We start from the raw sequence: 23,232 nt of genomic DNA on the forward strand, positions 1-23,232 counted from the left end.
TTCCGCACACCCGCTCAGTCGACTCTGGAAAGCGCCCCCACGTTCCCGCACATCCCAACGGTGGCTTCGCCCACGCTCGTTGGCACCGTTGCAGAGAGCAGCGTTGCGTTTTTGTTTTCACGTTGCCCACACAAATGCATGCTGCCCTCAACTCGTCCTGCACCCATCCGCACACTCGGTACATCTAAACTTGACTGCTGTGACTCTCCTCCATAGCCTCCTCTGTGGCCTCCAGAAAACGCTGCTGCCAGAATTCTCACTCGCACCTGTAGAAGAGACCACAACCACTCCTTGACTCCTCTGATCCCTTCACTGGCTCTCGGTCAAATGCAGGGAAGTGTTCGAAACTCAAGCTCAAATTCTTCAAGATCCTTTGTGAACTCACCCTCCTGCCTGCCGCTCTCCTCCCATCTCACTCTGCTCCACTCCACGTGCTCTCCAACCTCACATCTCACTCTACGTCCCTCCATGCACTCTCCGCTTCAGCAACCGAGGATTTATCACGGGGCTCCATGTTTACATTTGCTCCGTGGCAAGTCGCTCATTCTCCTCTGCTGCCCCCACAATCCAGCCCTCCATCCTGCCCCTGTTCAACTCTAGGTTTAAGACCTTCCTCTTTTTCTCTGTCTATGACTAACTTCCCTTTTCTCTATATGGCATATATGCCCACGTGCTATGTAGCAGAGTCTTGAATTGCCATCGTACAAATCCAAACTACAGTGCGTTGTAACGTGAGCCCAGAACAGGAGTGGAAAGTTCCGTGAACCTACTGTACATGTTAAGGGAGATGGCAGCGTTTTGAACAACAACATCAACCAAAACATCTGCTTTCACAATCGTGGATCGCTTGCACAGTCACAAGCGCTGCTCTGGGAGAGGAATCTTGGCGCAATTCGTAGAGCCCGCTCACCGCGCGCTTGGCCAACGCAGGTCCAAACCTGTATCCCCTACGCACCTCGACGCAAACACAACCCCCCTCACCCACCCCGCAAGTCCCCGCTGAAACGGTCCCTTGTTGCTGTCATAGCAGAGTGACGATCGATATGTTATTCATTTGAGTGTGCAAACTGTCCCCGCGTTTTTATTTTTTTAACTCTGCAACGGCCCAGATTGCAACTAGCCGTGTGCCACTTTCACCTTGCGGCGTTCGCAACAGGTGAATTGTCTCTAAATTATGATGCAAAATGACTGTTTAATTCGCCGTACGAATAGCCTTGCGCATGCATGTGTGTGTGTGTGTTGAACGTCTTTCGTGCCGTGCGTAGTCAACCACGCTAATCGGAGGTGCGGGGGAAGGACAAACTAAACACAAAAAACAGAAAGAAATGCGTTTTCAATCAAGATGATTTAAAAGTGCATAGCTCCCAGTGGCTTTCCAATATCGGAAGGGAAGAGCGTGCCAGACGGCCGCGGAAGCGCATCTGAAAGCACGTGCGACACCGGCGCGTCAGTTCAGCGCCGTGAAATAAATGAGCAAGCTTTGTCTTTTCGCGCACGCCCACCTCCCGTGTGGAGAAGGACAGCGTTTGAAGTGCACCCTGCGGCCCACACGTTAATGGATTTTGCTTGTTACACAAACGTGGGTTTGCAATCCATGCACGGCGATCCATTCCGATGCATTGACCGTCGCTCGTAATGTACTTTTAGGGCTCTCAATGGGAGTCAATTCACCCGCGAATCATTTTTTTTTTTTTACAGCCCACTAAATACGTTAAGTAGATGCAAAGTAAATAAATATATTCGGGACCCGATCTGCGTTTCGTACGCTGCAAATCGATAGCGAAAAATATCGCGTTGCAGCAATTAAAGAAATGTCACCGCCAGCACGCGGAGAGCGCAGCCGTTGAATTTTAACGATGGCGATCGCAGCGATCGACGGAAGCTCGTCGTTACAAATCGTTTCATGCGTCCCGTGAAGGTGTTTCGGTGTTGGCCACTTCAAAAATTGCGCTGTCGTTCTAGGGACCTTCACTCGGTTTCTGCCGGATCTTTCCGTCGCTCGTTTTGTTGCAGTGAAATATTTACGGTGTGAAATTGCAATCTCAACAATGTAACGTTTAAAGAGCCTTAACTCGTGTAATTAAGGTATTGTGAAATGTGAAATGTTTTGACGGCACGGCGAATGCTGTCCATGATGCCATCACTTTCACGGTTTAATTATTTGGTTGCGAACTGACAGCGTTTGTGTCACGAGCGTTTCGAGATTCTAACGATTAGAAGTGCACTAGGATTGGCTTATGTCGAATTAACTTCAGTTTGAAAAACTTTTAAACTAATATTTATCTCGTAACATATCGCACTTTTTTGTGATACTGTATTGACAGTGGCTCATTAAAAAAATAACATTTGACAGTAACATTGCACTATAAAGGGATTAAAAAAAAATAATAATGATAGGTGAGTTTTTGGACAAAGGAAGATAGAGCCTAAATTTTGACTTAAAGCTTTCGTGACTGCAGTAATTCATATTCTTAGCTCTTTCGGTAAAGTCACGTTGAAGGGAAACAATAAAATATTAAAATATATATAATATTATAATATTTTAATATTTGATTGTTTCCCTTCAACGTGACTTTACCGAAAGAGGTAAGAATAAGATAGAGCCTGTGAAGAAGGTCTATTGTCCGAAACGTCTCCAGTAACTCCTGCAGTGGAGTTTACACAGTGGCCATCTCCCCCCTATTCCTTATATTTTGGTGGGGATCTCCTTTAAAAAGGATTCATCAGACGCAGGTTTTCCTAGGTAAACGAGTGTAATGATGACGATGATAAATGTATTTACTTCTACTGGAAGTACAGTAAAGCACAAAAACAACACGGTAAAACACGTGACGTACATTTTACAGTCGAGGGAATCTATTTCCGCGATAATCAACACGTCGCGAAAATAAATGTGATCAGAATCTGAATGTTTATTTATACTGGAGGAATCCGATGAGCTATAAAGTTCTGTCCCGCGGGTCAGAACTTTACAACTACAAACATAAAAAAATACAAACAAAACTCAACTTTTTTTTAATCGAAGCTGCTAAAGCCCACTGAGCTATTAACTCATTTTTTCAGAATCGACCTGGCCACAAATGATAGCTCAACAAAGCGGCTTATCATGTGGAAATGTATAGCTGCAAAATAATCCAAACAATCTAAACGCATGTCGATTTTAAACGAGGGATACGCTGGAGGACCTGGAGAAAAAAAAATCCACGTATGTTGAACTTCTTTCGCACCGTACGGAGCCAACCGCGTTAATCGGAGGTAGCGGAATGACGTTGCGGTCAAGATCGATGCGCCGGTGACGTTGCGCCGCTATCGCGCTGCAGACCTGCTTGCGTACAACGTGCTGGAGCTGGAGCTGGCGCTGTCGTGCCCGGGCGACCGGGACGAGGCCTGCGCCCCTTGGGACCACACGGTGCACCTCAGCGTCTGCTGCTCTCCCGCCGGGGAGCTGTGCTCCACGGAGCTGGGGAGGTGGATCACTCCGTTCCGGAGGTACGTCTCCAGCCAGCCAGCCCGCCCGTGCGGTGCGCGGTGCGCGGTGGCGGTAACGGGCGCTGCGCTGGACTCGCGATTCCAGAGGTTTTTGATTCGATCCCGCAGTTGAAACCGACGGTTGAAACAACGGTGCCGGTTTCTTAAATCTCGTCCACACCTGGAACTGCCTCTCTCCGCCCAGCGGTGCAGATGGGTTCACGGCATTAAAGTCGACGGGCAGGTCAAGCGTGGGTGCTCCCACCTCTTACAAGATGGACGAGTAGGCCAAATGCCCTCTAGAGGGGGCTCTCCAGAGCTCTGGAACTCCCTCTAGTGGAGTCCTAGTCTGCTCACTGCAGCAGTGGAGTGAGCAAAGCAATTGCAGGGGCTGCGCCTTTACCCTCTTATCCTGTGCCAGGTCACCGGTTGAAAGAGATGCAACCTGAAAAAAAAATTGGCCGCTTGTCTTGGACATGCGTCCCGAGGCTCTGTCCCAGGCTGAGCCTGAAGTCTTGTTAATGGGTTAAAGACTTTTAAATCACAGGTCAAGCACTCTATCATTGCACCGAATTGACGTTGAATTGACGTAAGTACTGGAGTGATGTTAGCAGAGTGCCTCGACGGTGCATTTGACCGTGACTTTATAATTATAGAGTTTTTCGTGAACGAAGCCGCAAACCTGTGTTGTACACTCTGGTGTGTAGCTGCAAGACAAGATCTGCTTGCCCTGTGTGTTGTTTTCCTTTAAGCGGACACCAGTCACCGCATGCTGGAATCCAACTGCACAAGAAAAGTTAATGAGTTCCTGTGCATTGTTCAGTGAGTGTTATTATTAATTCACTGTACACTTGCAAAAGTGATTTGTGTTTTTGGGCTGTGGGACCAGGTCTCTCTCTCTCGGAGTGCACGTTGCTCATAAAAAAAAAAGATTTAAAATTATTGCCAGGGCCTCGTCTCCACGCATGGATAAGTAACCCAGGATTTGCCCAACGTGATTCCGGTCATCCCTGTGGACTCGTCGGACAGGGCTTTGATCCAGAAACACGATACATAATTAATAAGACTCTCTGTGTGTGTATTTGTGTGACACATTGACAGCTTTCCCACTGACATGCTAGACAAGGCCCATCCCTGTCACCATTCAGCTGCCACTTCAATACCGCCCAGTATCCACCAGGGTGCAATGGTTACTTTTTTTTCCCCCCAGAGTGTGATTGAGGCTTCTAACCCAAGACAGATGCGTCAGACTCTCTGCAGTACCTTGTCTCTTTCTTGATGCCATGTCTTATTTCTCCCCCACCCCCTCCCATATCCTTGTTTGTACCAGGTTAGGGAAAACTTAAGAATAAAAAAAGGGATGTCAAAGGCTGTATCCAAATCAAGTGGGGTAGCTGTTGAGTGTGAAGGCGGTGCAACTGCACCAGGGGGCCAACATCTGGCCAGAGCGGGGGCCAGGTGCTGGGCTATGAAGAGGGGGATGATTGGACAGGGGTGCCCCCCCCCCCCCCCATTCTATTCCTCACATCAGAGGCCATGCGACCAATGCTATGCCACGAGCCACCGTGGCACTGCATTCGAAAGCAGATGATTGCCTTATTTCCCGAACGTAGGATGGCACCATCAGTGGAACGAGGAACGAGGGCCCGAGGACGTGAAAGTGAAACAAAAATATTCGCTCGATAGTGTCAAACAAGATTGTCTTTGTCTGGGAATTACACTCCCAGAAGTGGACAGGCCATCGAGAGAAATGGACGCCGCTGTGAAGGTGGCCTTGAGTGGGCTGCCACCGCGAGTCGACGTATCGGTGTCTCCGGGGGCAGTAAGCCATGAGGTGAAGACGTGAACCGGGCAGGTGGAGTGGTCACACTGCGCTGTGGACCTAGCCCCGCGAATTCGATTCCCTGCCACGGATAACGTCGGAGGCGAGCGACATCCGAACCGATCCTGGGCCACCCACCCCTTCATCGGGCAATACTGTTGTACGGCGTGGTGAGGAATGGTCTAACGACCCTTCCCATGCTGTCGTGGCACAGAGATGCCTGCATCCAGCAGTGGATTGACAGTGGGGCTGTATTTATTTGTGCGTGCACCTGGCGTGCGGTCAGCGCACGCCTGCCGTGCGCCCCCTGACGGGGCCCCTCGATTGTGCTCGCCGCAGGCGTGTGGGCCACTGGCTGACGGACGTGTCGCCCCTCCTGCCCTTGCTCGACGCTCGCACCTGCAACCTCACGCTGAGGACGGTGCCCTGGGCCAAGCCCTGGAGGCCGACGCTCAACCTGCGCTTCTCTCGCCGGACGCAGCTCCCCGGTGCGTAACAACGCGGGTCGTCCGTTCGCGGCGATTGTGGTCCGGGCGCGGGCCCCGTGGCGTTAACGGATCCCTGGGCCAAATAAGGTATTTGTTGGCGCCCCTTGAGAATAATCACCTGGGATTGTGTCCGTACATGTGTATATTTATATATATATAAACAATTGTAATTTATGTATGTATGTTGAACTTCTTTCGCGCCGTACGCAGCTAATTGGAGGCGCGAGGGAAGGAAAGCAAACTCAACACAAAAAGCAGCTCTAAAGAAAAGAGTCTTCAATCTAGATTTAAAAGTGCATAGCTCCAGTGGCTCCCTAATATTGAAAGGGAAGAGCGTTCCAGACGGCCGCAGTAGCACATCTGAAAGCACGCGATGCTGCGACTGTTTTTGTTCAATGTGCGAGCCAAAAGCCGCTGTTGCGAGGATGACCGGAGTTTGCTTGGTGGTGCTAGGTGGAACCTTAAATCACAGGATTGTGAAAGATGGTGGAGGCTTGGGGAAGTCTTCTTCCAGCAGTGGATTGATATTGGCTGGTGATGATGATGATGCGTTGATTGAGACCAGAGTTCTTTATTTTGCAAGTGTAAACATAGGTTTAAATAAGTGCAGCAAACCGACGAGATTTCAAATACAATAATGTAGTATGTATAATTGTAAAATATTGGCAACATTATTACTTATTGCATTTAATAATAATAATAATACAAAAATAAAATCACATCATGGTTGGGCATTATCAACCCATCATCATTCCTTGGTTGATAAATGAGTACCGCTTTGTGGAGAGTCAGAAATGGTTGTATGATGGAGAGATTGATTGACCCTTCCATATGAATGTGGCAATTTCGACCGACTGGGTCACTGTGGAAAATGATTTCTGTACCCAATGTTCATTTCAGGACGTTGACACTTTGACATTTAACTTTACTCTGCACAATAACATGTGCTCATAGAGTGAGAAATAATATTACTACTTGCGGACAAATCAAGCTCGCGCAAGATCATTTCACAACGCGGATTTCATTACCTCAACAAATGTCGTGTGAACTGATGTGTGAAAGTTATTCAGATAGAAATATGTACAAACCGTTATGATAGCTTCCATTGACCTTGAATTTGTGTTAAACAGGCCTTGGCTGGCCACAGTCAAGGCCTGCGTTACGTGGGAAATATTTACGCATTTTTATTCATTATCGTGCTGGTTTAACGCTCCAAAGTGTGAAATATCATGATTATACGATTTATGATCGGGAACTTCAAATAAGTTTATAGATATATTTTAACAAATAAAATGCACATTTTTAACAGGTTTACTTTCATGCAGTACACATTGTTGTTTTTTGTTTATCCACCAATAAGTTGTTTATTTTGAATAAATCACCATTAATTTAAGGTTTTTTTCTCTACTAGTAGCAATTACATTTATAATAATAATTTACAGTCGTTAGTCAATCCACTGCCAGACGAAGGCCTCTTTACACCACGCCACACATGGTGGTGTTTGACCATACTTCACCACCATGGTCATTGTGGGGTGAGTGAAAGGAAGAGGCCAGGTGTGGTGGGGGAGAGGGGGGTCAGGACCATTTCAAATATCACTCGCCACTGATGTTAGCCGTGACCGACAATCGAACGCAGATCGTGGCATTCAGAGTGCAGTACTGTAACCGGTGCGAGCCTCCCCCCCACCCCAGCAGTAATGAACCCACCATGTACACACTGTTTAATCTCACTTGTCACATCACACGAATCGCACCGGGCGAGCGAAAATTTTAACCATTGATGAATTGTTCCCAAGTTATTTCAAGACGGCTTATCGGATGTATTTGTTTTGGCAGCCATTGTCATTTGACTGCCGAGGGCTCGCCGCTCGCGCGCGAGTAGCTGGCCGCAAATAAAATGTGGTCTTTACTCCGCTTTAAATTATTTAACTTGTCGCAGGGCCTCGCACGTCCAGTGCGAAAGAAATAATATTAACCAACAAAAAAGTTGCGAGCTGTTTTAAACCATTGATGAAATTGTTCTCGAGTTAATTTGTCGCTGCGCGAGGTTTCTTTTGTGGCGGTTTGATGGACGAGCGCTTGATGAACGTGTGCCTTATTGCCGCACGAAATGGGGCACGCGATAAACGGCGCCCCAAGCTCTCCGTTTCCACTCCCCGGTGTCACTGCTTGGGCCCCCCCTCGTCCTCCCCCAGTGCCCGAAGTAGACGGCGTCCTGATGAATGAGAACCAATAAAGAAGCCATTTCTGTCGCTGTGTGCCTCTGGAGAGCCGCGCTCGAACTGCTGTCATTCGCGCAATCAGGTTCAGCTGCTGTAATGAGATCTCTCCCTCCAACACCGAGCCATTGGTGGTGGTAGCAGTGGTGGTAGCGGTGATGGTAGCGGTCTGCACAGATCCCAACATTCCTTATTCATTAACATGTCTTGGCTTCGTAATGACTTTTCATACCATGCAATTCTCACAGAACATTTAATATTCTTGGGTCTTTCGGTAAAGTCACGTAGATTGGTTCAGAGAAAATAACAAAAAATAACAAAAAACTCAGACGTTTCGTTCGCAACACAAGTGGCCATCTTCAGGAAAAGGGAGGTGAGCTTCCAAGGCAAAATGTTTATAAGGGTTGGAAATGGGCGTAGCCCAAATGTCAACAGCCAATGGCAATGTAAGTGGTGGGCAGCCAAACCGATGGTGGTTGGTTTTCCACCAATGAAAGGGCTGCCAGGTGAAAATTAGCATATTGAAGAGAGATTAGCGTATTAAAGAGAGATCAGCATGTTAATGGTAGATTGGCATATTAAAGAGAGATTAGCATATTAAAGAAAGTTTAGCATATTAAAGAGAGCTTAGCGTGTTGATGGGAGATTAGCATGCTAAAGCGAGATTAACATGTTAATGAGAGATTAGCATGTTAAAGAGAGAATATCATGCTAATGGGAGAATATCATGTTAATGGGAGATTAGCATGTTAATGGAAGATTAGCATGTTAAAGAGACAATAGCATGTTAATGGGAGATTAGTATGTTATGGCAGATAGCAGAGCCGCAACCAAGGGGTCGGCGCACGAAGTGACTGTGAAAGCACAAGTTTGAAATGGGAGTAAAGTACAACTAACATCAGAAGGTGGTAGGATAGGAACATCATAGCCAATTATGACTGGTTGATAACGTCCTTGCAATAATTGCTCAGTTTGTACCCATCTTCTCGGTTTAAATTGTGTCTGTGTCTATTTATGGATGGCTTTATGAACGAATCTTTGTTGATAGCCAGAGGGCTTGCAAAATACCTTCATCTCTAAGCCAGTGGGCTTGTACTTTTTAACTTGTGCATGAAGAGCTGTGCTTCGTGGTAACCTTTTCCATGATGTGTGCCATGTGTGGGAAAACACGTTGTGTGGTCAGCCATTCCCATCATTGTCATCACATCGTCATCGCCACCCCATCATCGCCGCATCGGCATCACCGCATCATCATAGCATCGTCATCATGATTCTAATTCTTCGTCATCCACCAACGGAATGACCATTGCTAAAGCCAGACCAAGGGTGTTGTCAGTTTTAAATTAATTATTCTGTCCGGGATTGAGTTTGACAATTTCTGTAATCCACCTGCAGTAGAAATGGTCTACACCAAACCTACCCAGCTTGGTAGTGTAGCGGTTAGCGCAATGCGCTATGAACCCGGGGACCCGAGTTCAATTCCCGCGCATGCCCAACACCAGTGACGATTATTTGACCTGGCCCTGGGCCTCCCGTAGGTCGACTTAGCCTCAAATGAATACCTGATGTGGTGGGTAAACATCGCCACTGGAGCAACAGAGGGAGTGGTGCTGGCCGTTACCACCCCCTCGTGCGCCGTGCCAACCTTCATAAGTGCTCGCTCACTGCACATGTCCCAACAGCCTGATAAGGCTATACGGGGGATCATTGTCTTTGTGCTGACATCAGCCATAAGTGAGTACGTGGTGCTTTGTGTAAATATCAGTACGGGGAGATGAAGACAGACAGGCGTGGTCCTGGCCACACCACCTCCTCGTGCGCCGTGCTGGCCTTTCTAAGTGCTCATGAACAGCACTTGCCCCAACAGCCTTTACAGACTACACGTGGGTCTTTATATGTGTATGGATGCATCAGGCATAACTACTTCCTCGGGGGAATGAGTTATGCCTGAATTATTTCACTACTTCGTTGAGCTGGTTTGTTACTATGTCCGTGATTTGCATTGGTCTCGTAATTACAGTTCCTTAGGTGTGCACTTTTTAAGGTAGGTCATAATGGGCTGTTAGGCACAAAATTACACACCAATGTTTGCGAGTCCTTACAAACAACGGATTGCCATTACCACCCTACTGGGTGCCAGTGTGTGCAGTAGTGTAGCGGTTGACGCGCTGCACTTCGAACCCGGCGACCCTAAATCGATTCCCGCTCACGGCCAACACAAGTGGCGACTATGTTAACTGGTTCTGGGCCTCCCCTCGGTCGATTCAGAGCCTCTAATGAGTGCCTGGTGCGGTGTGTAGACATCGCCACTAGGGAGACAAAGGCGGTCGGGCGTGGTGCTGGCCACCTACCCCCTCGTATGCCGTGCCGGCCTTCATCGGTGCTACTCACTAACAGCACTTCCTCCTCCAGTCTGTTATCCGTCTTTTGTGTGTACACAAAAGATGGAGGTCCCTGTCACAAGACTGTTGAAACAGGCGTAGTTAGCGATCACCTAGTAAGGCTGTCACGACCGCCTGTGTCGCTCCAGTGCTGGCGTTTGCATATTCTTACCGGGCTCTAATTTCAAGGCTGAGTCAGCCTACGGGAGGCCCAGGGCCGGGTTCATTCGCCATTGATGGCGAAAATCGAAATCAAACGCCGGACTGCCAGGTTCATAGCGCAGTGCGTGAACCGATACGCGCACGTGCAGACACGCATTCCACAGAGTATGCAGAATACGTGATCGAGTTGCACAAGCAACCGTCACATTCCAGACAAAGCTAAATGTATTATACGGCAAGACGTGTCATGCTCTAAATCCATTTGTGAAAGCCATAAATCGCTGAGAGTAAGCTCAACGGAGAGGGATCTGTCCACGGTGCTGAAACAAGCTGGCATTTAATATGTATCACTATTATAAATTTACTTGTTGTAAATATTACGCACTTAAGCCAAGGCAGTAATAGCGATCGTGAGGTAGCATGCAATTAGAGCATTACATATTCGTGAAGCTGTAACTTGAATCATCATTCTGGGCTTCACTGCTTAGGGGACTTGCAAATTTAATTGACCAAGCACTTGATGAGAAACCCGAGGCCAACACTGCTCTTTCTCTGGACAGGCAAGCCACTGTTTCTCCCCAGATGATTTTTTTTACCACTTTGGAATTGATTCTTTATCCCCGAGTCCAAACAATTCTGAAATCAACTGCCGACGAAAAGTAATGAGTGTAATTATTTTTTTTCCAGTTTTTTTTTTATTTTGGTATAGCCCTGTGAGCCCTTCGGCTCTTGAATCGGGTGCAACCACAACAAACAAAAAACAAAAACACGAACAAGAAAAACATCTTAAAGTGACTATGTGACTGTGCAAACAGAAAATCCAAGAAAAAAACAGCAAAATATTCCTGATAAAATATCAATTTATTATTTTATTCTCATTCTACGTGACTTTACCGAAAGAACCAAAGAAGATGAATCATTGCAGTCACGAAAGCTTTAAATCGAAATTTAGAAATGTACGTGTTTGCTGTAATTATAAAGGGCTACATTTACTTTCCTTATTTCTTTTACAGTTGGGCTTGACCATTGTTCACCATACTCTTTGGTTCTTTAGTTAAAGTCACGTAGGTATAAAATTCATCACACATAAATGCAAGTAAATTATCTTTCACAATGATTCAGTTATTCATTTAGAAATGGCACACAGCTCTTTAAGCAGGAATTGTTTGTGCGACTCACGGAGGCGTTTGCGACGAGACGGTAGAGGTTTTTTTTTTATCTGACCTCCTGCGAGCTTTTTTAAATCTTCCTGGTCGGTAGCGGAGGGGCTGAACAATCTCCCGTGAGCTGTGATCGGAGCTCCCCCAGATTTTGCACAGCAGAGGCGCGGCAAAGCACAGCACCCTGAGCACCACTGGAACCGTGCAATTACCCAGGCGTCCCTCATTACCGAGCAACTCTGCGCGTGCGAAATGCAGTTGTGAAAGTTTTGTTTCTATTATTAATAACATTGGGCATCGTTGTGGGCCGAGTGAGAGCGATTGGAGTTACTGTGGCGGGCCAGCCTTATCGTGATGATTACAACCGTGGCACATATCCAGCTGTCGTTGACATGCAGCGCTACGGCGTTATTACAGCCGAGTGCCGCATGCGGTGAAATATGACATTAATAAAAGCTCTGACATTGGGTGAGGAGATGAACGTATTCTCCTATAAAGAGATGAATGTACTTTTTTTTCATTAAGCTTTTACAAAAGTGCCTGTTCAGGTTACATTTTAAAGTAGATTTAGTTTTTTCCGTAAAAAGTGCAAGCGCAGATGTTATTGTAGCTGCTGCTTTTGACAGCGATAGCACGATGTGGAATCACTCAAATTTAGTTTGTTGTTCATTTTTGGGGTTGAACGATGTTTTCAGAAATGCAAGTGTTTGGTACGTGGTGACTTTGTGCTGGGCTTGTGGCCATGCAGTCGTGATGGTGAAGAAGGAACTGTCAAACTCGCCCACCCCGTGAGAGTTTCGGTCATTCATCACGACACAGTGCACTGTCAATATTGTGGCATCAGCTCCCCCTGCGCATATATAGAAGTAAACATCATGCTTATGTAATGCATATTACATCATACGGGCAGTCCTCGGGTTATGAACCTAATTCGTTCCTGAGGCCTGTTCGTAAGTCGGAACACAAAAACGCATTATTTAAATGCCCATACGGTCAGCGGTATGAAACGTATTCCGGTTTAACAAAAAGGGAAGCATTGTTAAACTCATAATTATGAAGAAATATTGTACATTTGCATGTAAGTCTGTTAAAAATTATGTATAGTAAATAAAACAGAAATTAACATAAATAGAAAAAAACACTTTTTAGTTTCACTTGCCTTGAGTCCTGATGCTAGCTTGTAGTCGGACGGGGGGCAATGGATCACCACACTTGCACACATGGACGCACGAAGACAAAGATACACACACACCCCAACGACAATGATCCCTCATGTAGCCTTAACAGGCTGTTGGGGCAAGTGCTGTTAGCGAGCAGCACCTATGAAGGACCATTCAGATAATCGTTACTGCAGTTCATTGTTAGCGGGAATTTCACTTTTTTGGCCAAGGTTGGTAACACAGCATGCTAACCGTTGCACTACCGCTCCCCCCGCAAACACACTCACGCGACAAAAAGACAACGACCCCCGTATAGCCTTAACAGACTGTAGGAGCAAGTGCTATTCGTCAGTAGAACTTATGAAGACCGGTACGGCACATGAGAGGGTGGGTGGCTAACACCACACCCGGCTGCCTTTGTCTCCCCAGTGGTGGTGTTTACACACCGTACCAGGTATTGGTGTTGGCCGTGAGCAAAAATAAAACTCGGGTCGCCGCTATGCTACCGCTCCCCACACAACAACAACAACCGCCATTTGCCACTAAGTGGCGGTGACATCACCACGACGCTTGTGCCAGGCCATGTGCACCTTGAGGCCACGTGAAGTATCGAACGCCCGCTGGCAGGAGGTCACGGGGCAGACCCAGGTGCCACGGGTCGACTGACTGAGATGACTGGCTGATGCACCACCTGTGCCTCCTACTGTGCCAACCCGTTGTGCTTCAGCCACCCAGCGCTCCGCTCGTTGTAGTGAGCGTCGCTCCTCCGCCCTCCGTTGTTGTTGGAGGGCGACTACCTCCAACTGCCCAGCAGCGTCCTTCACGAGCCTCCTCCACAGAGGCCGATCTTGACACTGCTGGTACCAGTCATTGGCAAGTCCACTCAGCTCCACGTCCTCCTGTACCACATCACTCCATCTCCTCTCTAGCCCGTGCCGCGCCCGTTTAGCCCCCTCAATCCGGCCGAACAAAAGCTGTTTCGGCATGCGGTGGCTGGGCATGCGGGCTACATGACCCAGCCATCGCAGCCTTGCCCGCCGGAGGAGCTCACCGATGGGACCTTGCCTAGATCTTTCAAGGATTTGTGAGCTCCTCACACAATCCAGTCTGGTTAAACCCAGGATGGATCGTAGGCAGGCCAGCCTAAATGTTTCTAACCAGCGAAGATGTTCCATTAGGAGGGTTCACGTTTCGCAAGCGTAGAGAAGGGAGGGAATGACCGTGGCCGAGAAGACCTGAAGCTTAGTGCGGAGTGACAGACCAGGTAGCTTCCACACAGCGTTACGCAACCGATGAAAAGATATTGCCGCTCGACTGATTCGGAGTGAGACCTCTGCTGTTAAACTGGAGCCGGTCATAAGCACACTGCCCAGGTATGGGAAACTCTCCACTCTCTGCACAACTGCCCCATCACCGATTGGGAGTTGTGGGGGTGAAGTGTCCGATGGTACAAAATACCCAGGCAGGTGCTTAGTTTTGGTGGGGCTGATGGTAAGGCCCCACCTCTTAGTGGCACACTCCAGTCTCAGCAGCAGCATCTCCAACTCCTCCTCTGAATGAGCAGCTATTACCAAATCATCAGCATACATAACGTGGTTAAGCAATAGGGAGCCATCCCTTGACCGCACCCGGGCATCGATCAGCCTCCCATTATATCTGTACCATATGGAGATTCCCCCGGTACAGCTATTGAAGGCTTCACGAACTACGTGGTCAAAATAGATGTTAAATAATGTGGGAGCCAAAGGACATCCCTGTCGCACCCCAAGGTGTACAGGGAACGGCTCTGACTCCCAGCCATGTAGTTTTACCCGGGCCCGCTCACCATCATGAAGGTCGTTAATGATCGTGAGCAGAGGGTCAGGTCCTCCAAAAGCACGAAGAACAACCCAGAGCCCAGGCCTACTGATGGTATCATAGGCCCCACACACACACACTTTCACACACTCACACTTTCACACACACACTTTCACACACTCACACTTTCACACACACACTTTCACACAAGACAAATATCCCCCGTATAGCCTTAACAGACTGTAGGGACAAGTGCTGTTAGCGAGCACCTATGAAGGCCGGAACGGTACACGAGGGGGTGGGTGGCCAGCACCACGCCCGACCGCCTTTGTCTCCCCAGTGGCGATGTTTACACATTGCACCAGGTACTCATTTCAGGCTGAGTCGACCTAGGGGAGGTCCAGGACCGGTTCAGATAATCGTCACTGGTGTTGGTCGTGAGCGGGAATCGAACTCGGGTCGCCAGGTTCATAGCGCAGGGGGTGTGGAGTAGAGGGAGTGGAGTGCTGCCAAGTGGAGCGCTACTAGTAGCACTCCACTTGGTAGCGCTCCACTCCCCCTACCCCACACCCCCCTCTCTATCTCTCCTCCCTGGCTCCTCCCCCCTCTTACCTATATAGCCTCTTGTTACAGCAGCCCTTTTGGCGACTTCAGCAATTGTTCCTTGCTGTGGTTGTCCCACCTGATGACGGACACTTGTGTTGCCCCCGAAACGTCGTGATTTAATTTATTTTATTTTATACCCACGTGACTTTACCAAAATAACCAAAGAGTATGGATCCCTGCAGTCATGACAACTTCAAATCTAGATTAAGCTGGTTAATAACGTCCTTCCAATGATTGCTCAGTTTGTACCCATCTTCCTGGTTGAAATTGTGTGTGTTTATACATCTGGATGGCTTCATTAACTAATCTTTGTTGATAGCCAGTAGGTTTGCAGAGCACCTTCGTCTTGGAAAAATTAATTTCGTGTGAGCCCACAGCGTTAAAACAATGATCAGCCACGGCCGAGGTATTGGTCCTACGGTGTTTCAGATCTGCCTAGTGTTCACGAACACGGTCCGAGACATGTCGCTTAGTTTACATTGACATGCTAAACTTACATTAACAGGCTAAATGTCTCGTTAACACAGCCACCATTACGGTGGTTTTCTTACATTGACATGCTAATCTCTCACAATACAATGGCCACTTCCACAGCTTCGTCGTCATGGAGATAAAACAGCTCTCCGATCTTACATTGACATGCAAATTCCATCTCTGCCCCGCCCACTTACCCTTGGGCTACAGCCATCTCAAGCCACGCCTACCTACCCTTGGGCTACACCCATCTCTAGCCACGCCCACTTACCCTTGGGCTACACCCATCTCAAACCTATATAACATCCTGCTTCAGCAGCTCTCCGATCTTACATTGACATGCAAATTCCATCTCTAGCCCCGCCCACTTGCCCTTGGGCTACACCCATCTCAAGCCACGCCTACCTACCCTTGGGCTACACCCATCTCTAGCCACGCCCACTCACCCTTGGGCTACACCCATCTCAAACCTATATAACATCCTGCTTCAGCAGCTCTCTGATCTTACATTGACATGCATATTCCATCTCTAGCCCCGCCCACTTACCCTTGGGCTACGCCCATCTCAAACCTATATAACATCCTGCCTCAGCAGCTCTCCAGCTATATTTTTTCACCTGATGACGATTGCTTTTGTTGCGACCGAAACGTCGTGAATTTTTTTTTTTCTATCTACGTGGCTTTACCGAAAGACCCAAAGAATATGAATTCCTGCAGTCACGAAAGTTTTAAGTCAACAATGGAGTATATTTGAACTGAATAACTACTAAAACTATTCCGTGCAATATCCCGTACAGACGCAAATCTACACACGTATCGTGAGCTGAAGAACGAATGATGATCGACGCATTGCCGTCTCACCGGCAGGCTCCACTGAGAGTCCTCGTCTCTGTCTGAGCGCGCAGCTCAAAATACGGAGCGGGGTAAACTGCATTCATTATGCGAGCGACCATTCACTTTAATAGATTTGAAAGGTCAGATAAATAATTCAAATGGTAAACAGAGGCCCATTTAGGGTGGCATTTCGTTTTGATTGCGAGTCAGCGCAGCCCCTGGAAGCATTTTCACAATTGAAAAACAACAACAACAAGACTCTGAAACGATGGCGCTCATGAGAGATGTTGAAAACCGTGATATTAATTGACGTTTTTTCTTTCTTTTCCACGGGGGACAGATGGAGCATTGTTCCCCGTCAAGGTGAAACCTCTCTTCACTGGAGGCACCTTCAACAGCAGCTACAACAAGAAATATTTGCCGGTGCTGTTCAGCATCCCTCCAGCCACCGTCAAGGTAAATTTTTAATCCCAAAAGTTCGTGTAAATGATAAGAAGAAAAATCTCCCCCCCCCCCCGTCTCAACGGGAGAACACGCGCAGGCTGATGAACAATTAAAGATGTTTCGGCGTGAAATGTCACGTGGCCATCGCAACATGAGGGCCTCGTGAATTATTGCGGGGTGCGTTGGTCACGTGACATCGCACCGCCAGGCCAGACGAGTTGTTGCCTTCCTGCTGTTTGTGAGCGCAGCTCTCGCCGCGTGCTGTTAACTCTTTGACTGGCAAGGTGCTCGGTGAGATCACTTTCAATGTTATTGCTTTGACGATACATGCCCATCACGCCTGCGCATAGCATATCCGTGTTACGGTAATGTGTATGATCTTATATATAATAATATATTTTATCATGCCATGTTCCCAACACGTGACGTGTGATATCTCTGCGCTGGCTTTCATCTTTTTTTTTTACTGCAGTTGCTGAGCATAGGCCCCAAAGCACCAGAACGCCAAGCGGCCGGCAACAAACAGCCCTTTTAAAGCCGTAATAGACAAAGAAGTTGACACGTTTTCGCGATTTGGGCGAGGATGCAAGAACTTGGGCGGGGGGGGGGGGGGGGTGGGAAATAGACGATGGGTGAGAGAATTCCAGAGCGGAACAGCGGAGAGAATGAGTAGCGTTTTGACCTTCAGGTGTGGTGGTTTTGAACACAGCGCGGTTGACATGACAATATGAGTGGATATCCTCACGGACGCACCGCATTCATAAAGTAAATTAACATTGCAGCGAACAAAACAAAACCATGACAGTCGCTGTTAAATGAAATGCGATGTTTGAAGTAAACAATTAAAATGGCATGAAATGGGGGTTCTTGAAAGCATATCGAACAGTTCGATTAGAATTAACATAATAACAACGGTTCCATTTGTCGTTTGAAACATGTGCCGGGCCCGCCATGAGTCACACAGTCACACGACGATCGCCACGTGCCCCCCCCCCACCCCTTCCTCCTCTCCCTGGGCTTTTACGAAGCCTGGGCATTCACGTTGCTCCCTTGGTAACGTCCCGTTGAGCCCCACGGCCGGACAGAGGCCCGCTGTCACATGCCACGCAGTCGCATCCGATCGCCGCTTAGTCACGTCAAATAGCTGCCTAGTCACGTCCGGTAGATGCCTAGTCACGTCCGGTAGCCGCCTGTGGGCGTCTGAATCAATTCTCAGGTCGAAGGCATCAGCTATCTTGACGATGCACGCGCGAACGGACTGACGGAGAGAGAGAGAGAGCGGCCGTGGCATATTTACAATGCGTGTACATATTGCTAAAGCCAGCCAATTTTTCACAAGCCTCTTGGGGTCGACTATAGCATTTTCATTACGACGCACTACCCTGCAGGGACTGGGCTGATATAAGGGACGTGACATGGAAATTATGATTGGTTTTTTTTGTTGCTGCTGTTGTTTCTGTGCTGCTTGCGACGGTAACGCATTGCCCTATGGGCACGGTAAATCTCACAGGCAATAAACTCATAGGGAGCATATTTGTTGTGGGTTAAGAGTGGCGGTGCTCCTGAACTTTTCACCTGAAACGCACAAGACCTCTCGTACAGCCTTAACAGACTGTTGGGGCAGGTGCTGTTGGGTATCACCTATGAAAGTCGGCACGGCACACGAGGGGGTGGGTGGCCAGCACCCACACCCAGCCACACAAATGCACACACAGTGTGATGGAGCCCGCGATGGTACCATAAACACGCCGCGTAAAAACGCCACGCCGAGCAACTTTATCGCCAACCCGTTGAAAGGCGTAATGAGTTTCGGCGCTCCCTTGATCGCGGCGCGGCGTACGAGATGAGCGAGTCCTGCCCAGAGGGCCCAAGGCCCTGTCCACGGTTATTGGAACGTTTTGTCTGCACATCGCGCCCATAAAAAAAGCCAATAGGCCTAATTGGGGGGAGGGGGGGGGGTGTATTGCGCTCAATAAATCACGCTTAGTTGAAGGCCCACGTGCTATTAAAATCCCACTTCCGGGGGCCATTCGCGATGCACGCCATGGAAGATCGATGAGACCTTCTGCCTGTCAATTGATTTATTAATAGGTTTATTAATCCTCGCGTAATGGGATTGCCGCAGGTGGAGCTCTACGCCGTTATAACGGGGCACGGCAGCGACGAGCATGGCTGCGGAGAGTTCTGCGTGACGTCCCACCACTTTGTCGTCAACAGGAGGTTCACCAACTCCATAACGTTCAACAACGCAGGTACCGGAGCACACGATGCTCCCAAAAGCACGACGTTTTTTGTTTAGCTCGCCCTGCGGCCGTGGCTACGCCACACGTGGCTGCCTGTGACCCAGCGCTGTGGAGGTAGCAGCAAGGTTTGGTGGATCACCGCACGAATGTTGCAAAACTCCCTTCATAAGGGTGTCCAGGTGCCAGACCGGTGGCGAGATGTTAATGACCTCGCCTGGTATACAGGAGATTGTGAGTTCGATCTCGACCCTGATGCCTGTATATTTGGAATTTGCGTGTTCTCCCCATGGTCGCGTGGATTCTTCTTCGGGTCCTCCGGTTTTTCCCTCCACAGTTAGAAACCTGCGTTTTAGAGTATTATTTGGCTGCTATAAATTTCAACGTGATAAGCCACTTAATTGAGTGATAATTTGCGATAGCCAGGTCGCTTCTGAAAAAGTGCTTTTTAGCTCAGTGGACCTTCACTGTAAAAATATAAACATTTTCAGAGTTAAATTTATAACCGGCCTTTCTCGTTGGCCGTAACACAAAAATGTGGACTACACTTGTTCGTTCTGTACGGGATAGAGCGTTTCCCCTTTGCATGCGTGGGTTTTCTCTGGGTGCTGCAAGTTTCCTCTCCACATGTAAGCACGCTTTAATTGGTTATTTAACACTTAAGTATATATAGAGGATCACAGAGCTTGGGTAATTGTTGGCATCACGTGGCTGCTGCATCTTCCTGCTTGTCTGTGGTTCCGAGCAAATAATTGGCGACACGTTATGAGTTAAAATTCTTATTATCTTGCGTTGACATGTTTCATGTATGTATGCTGAACTTTTTTCGCACCTTACATAGCCAACCGTGCATGGAAAGGACAATAAACTAAACACAAAAAGTAGTTGTATAGAAATCCGTAAAGTATCCCATCGGTTATCTCCAGAACGTGGTGAGAGTGATAAACACAGCGGTGCATTGCAAACAGTAGTCCGGATGATCTTACATTGTAAGTTTTGAAATTCTTCAGCACCTTACGGTTTCCTGTTACATCAAACAAATGTGACACAAACGCAGAAAGTATTTGCGAGCCAATCTCCGGGAAAGCGACGTGAGAGTGCTGAACATTGTGGTACAGGTTTATTACAAGTGGCGAGTGAACGACTCAGCTCTTGCATATTATGGCGCTGGCATGCAAGCGCTTGCATTTATATGCGAGTGTCAGTTTATTTGTCTTTTGTCTGTTTTGTTTGGAAACGTACGGAAGCTATGAAAGCACGCAAAGAGTTACGGAGAGGTGCATGCTGGGAATTAACAGCGCGAGACTTGAAAGAGAAACCCGTAGATTGGTGAAGAAACGCAAAGTTATCGGGGCATAATCTTGACTGTTCGTCAAAGTGTAAGTGGGCTTTGGGCGGGAGACATCGCTACGAAAGGAACGTGGCAGGCGGTTGAGACCATCGACGGAACGGCAGCAAAAAGGGGTTCATCCTGGTCCTTGATTTTTGCCAGGATTGTCCTCTTGTTGAGGTAGCTGTGCTTGCACGGTTGGCTACGTACGGTGCGAAAGACGGTCAAGGTACATACGTACGTACGCGAAGGGAGGTACGTGCCCCCAAGTCATTCCTTGCACCAGGCCCCATCCCAACCACGCTATGCCACTGATTTTATGTGCAGTGTGTGTACTATATAGTGTACATATATCCTGCGTGTCTATATGGAATGTATGTATGCTGAACTTCTTTCGCACCATACATAGCCAACCGTGCTGGTCGGAGGTGCGAGGAAAGGACAACAAACTAAAAAAAAGCAGTGGGTGCATATATATACTGTAATGTGTATATATGTGGTGTGTGTGTTTATGTAGTGTGTGTAGTGCAACGGCATAGCCGTATGGGTGTATGTTCAACTTCTTTCACACCGTCCGTAGCCAACCGTCCTAACCGCAGGTGCGATTGAGTGTGCAGGCAATGCAACTGCGCCGGGGACTCGTGGGCTTGGCCCCAAGAGGTCCAGGCATCGGACGATAGAAATATAGGGCAAATTGGAATGGTGGGGAGGGCCCAATGTAATCCCGTGCCGCTGGGCCCTTGGCACCCACGGTAGGCCACTTCCTAAGGGGTGGTGGTGGGGGGGCAAGAGAGAGAATCGTCGGCGTTGTGTGCGTCTCTCGCCGGATGCCCGCTGCAGGAACGCCGCTGGGGTGTGCGGAGCGCGTGACGACCGGCGTGGTTCCCAACGAGCACGGCACCTGGCTGTACGGAAGGAACGGTTGGTGCGACGGGCAGGAGGTCGAGCCGTGGAGGGTGGACATCACCTCGCAGGTTTGCTCGGTCACACGAGCGTTGCCCTCACGCCGGTGTTTTCTCGATCCGGCGCTCGCAAACCACGCGCCGACTGTGGCTACTACGAGGCGCGTGCCGACTTGCCACGGAAGAGAGCGGACCGTCTACGCGTCAAGGAGCATAGCCCATCATCACGTGAAGTCTGGTCATCCTCATAGCGGCTTTTGGCTCGCCGTCGAACAAAGATGGCCATCGCATCACTCACTTTCAGATGCGGTTCCTGTGGCCATCTGGAGCGCCTTCCTTCTGATGTTCGAAATCCACTGGAGCTATGCGCTTTTTTAATCTCGATTGAAAACTCATTTCTTTACAACGGCTTTTTTTTCTGTTTAGTTTGTCCTCCTTCGCCCGCACCTTAGATTAGTGCGGTTGGCTACGTATGGTGCGAAAGAAGTTCAACATACATACAATACATACCTGCAGAGCCGGGATATATTAGGCGAGAAATATTGCGTGATTTACCAATCTTTTCTATTTGTATGCAAATTAATCCGCTGTGCTCCGAGTTCTCCCACGATGGTTGGTAATCATGGCAGGCGGAAATTACGGGGCCTACTTCATTTTTTTATGACCGCGAGCGCGCCGGACTTCCAAGTGGCGGAGTTGTCAGTCGGCCGTTGTGTTGCCATTGGGAGGAGCCCTCGGCCCCGATTTCCCCCTGGGAATGATTCGCTGTTGCGAGATCGTCCACAACGCGATCGTTTTTTTCCTTCGGGATGTAATTGCGTTAAAATAAAAAAACAATCGCTGGAAGTTAGATGAAAAATTGGAGCTTCCTTTATTGAACTTGGTATCTTTTCGCAACCATTATTTCACCCGGTATCTGCATGAATGAATTAATTAAACGGACGCGCTCGTTGTAGGTTTTAGCTAACGTTAATGGCATTTATTTTAGTTTCAAATGACACCAACTGTTCATTGAATAATCATTGAAATGGCTGCTTCCAGCCAATGTCTCAGTTCCATTGAGGAGGTTAAGCCAGTTCACATTTTACGCTGTGCTTGGGCTTGCTAATGCAAATGTATTTATATGTGCTGTTATCAAATAAATAAATTGACTTGGCTTGACGCCTGTTATACAAATTCACACCATGTACATAAATTGTTTCTACCGGAATTGAACAAATTTCATAATTAAATTACAAAATTGTTTGTTAGTGAATATCTATACAATTTAATACAACCGATCCATCTCCCTGCTTCTTAGCATCATTTCCATTTGAATGTTGTTCATTTCCAATTCGTCTCAATCATCAGCCACGATCAATCGACTGCTGCTGCTGCATGAAGGCCTTGCCGAGATGCCATCAACCTCTCCTGATTCCGACAATGCAACAATCCATCCATCGTCCGCACACGAACCCACTTCATTTATACCCTCCGAATTCACCAACCCGCACTGACCAGCGTGGTGAAGTATGGCTAAATAACCCTCAAAACTCACGAAGCATGGGGAAGCATTCAGGTGGTCTGGCTTGACCACCTGAATGTGAAACTGCAGTTTTTGCTCTGCATCTACATCAGCCGTACGTTTAGAAGGAAGCGGAGAATTTGACAAAGGGCTGTACAATGCACAACATCGCTTGCCCCCGGCGGTCTGCGCTGCTACACGGGGGACCTTTGTCTTTGTGTCTGCGTCATTGTTCGCA

The 23,232-nt window shown here is 48.1% G+C and overlaps 1 protein-coding gene across 1 annotated transcript in view; it reads left to right on the forward strand.

Annotated features, from left to right (window-relative positions):
• Positions 1–23,232, forward strand: part of LOC116941051 (uncharacterized) — a 44,239-nt gene that overhangs the window by 18,995 nt on the left and 2,012 nt on the right. Inside the window, exons 7-11 of the mRNA XM_032951642.2 lie at positions 3,321–3,489; positions 5,630–5,778; positions 16,915–17,030; positions 19,144–19,270; positions 21,429–21,562. Of these exons, the coding sequence (XP_032807533.2) occupies positions 3,321–3,489; positions 5,630–5,778; positions 16,915–17,030; positions 19,144–19,270; positions 21,429–21,562 (695 nt within the window). The remainder of the gene's footprint in view (positions 1–3,320; positions 3,490–5,629; positions 5,779–16,914; positions 17,031–19,143; positions 19,271–21,428; positions 21,563–23,232) is intronic.

The sequence above is a fragment of the Petromyzon marinus genome, chromosome 10 (assembly GCF_048934315.1).
Source record: "Petromyzon marinus isolate PM22_M1 ecotype Great Lakes invasive population chromosome 10, UKy_Petmar_22M1.pri1.0, whole genome shotgun sequence".
In the NCBI taxonomy this organism is placed as follows: Eukaryota; Metazoa; Chordata; class Hyperoartia; order Petromyzontiformes; family Petromyzontidae; genus Petromyzon; species Petromyzon marinus.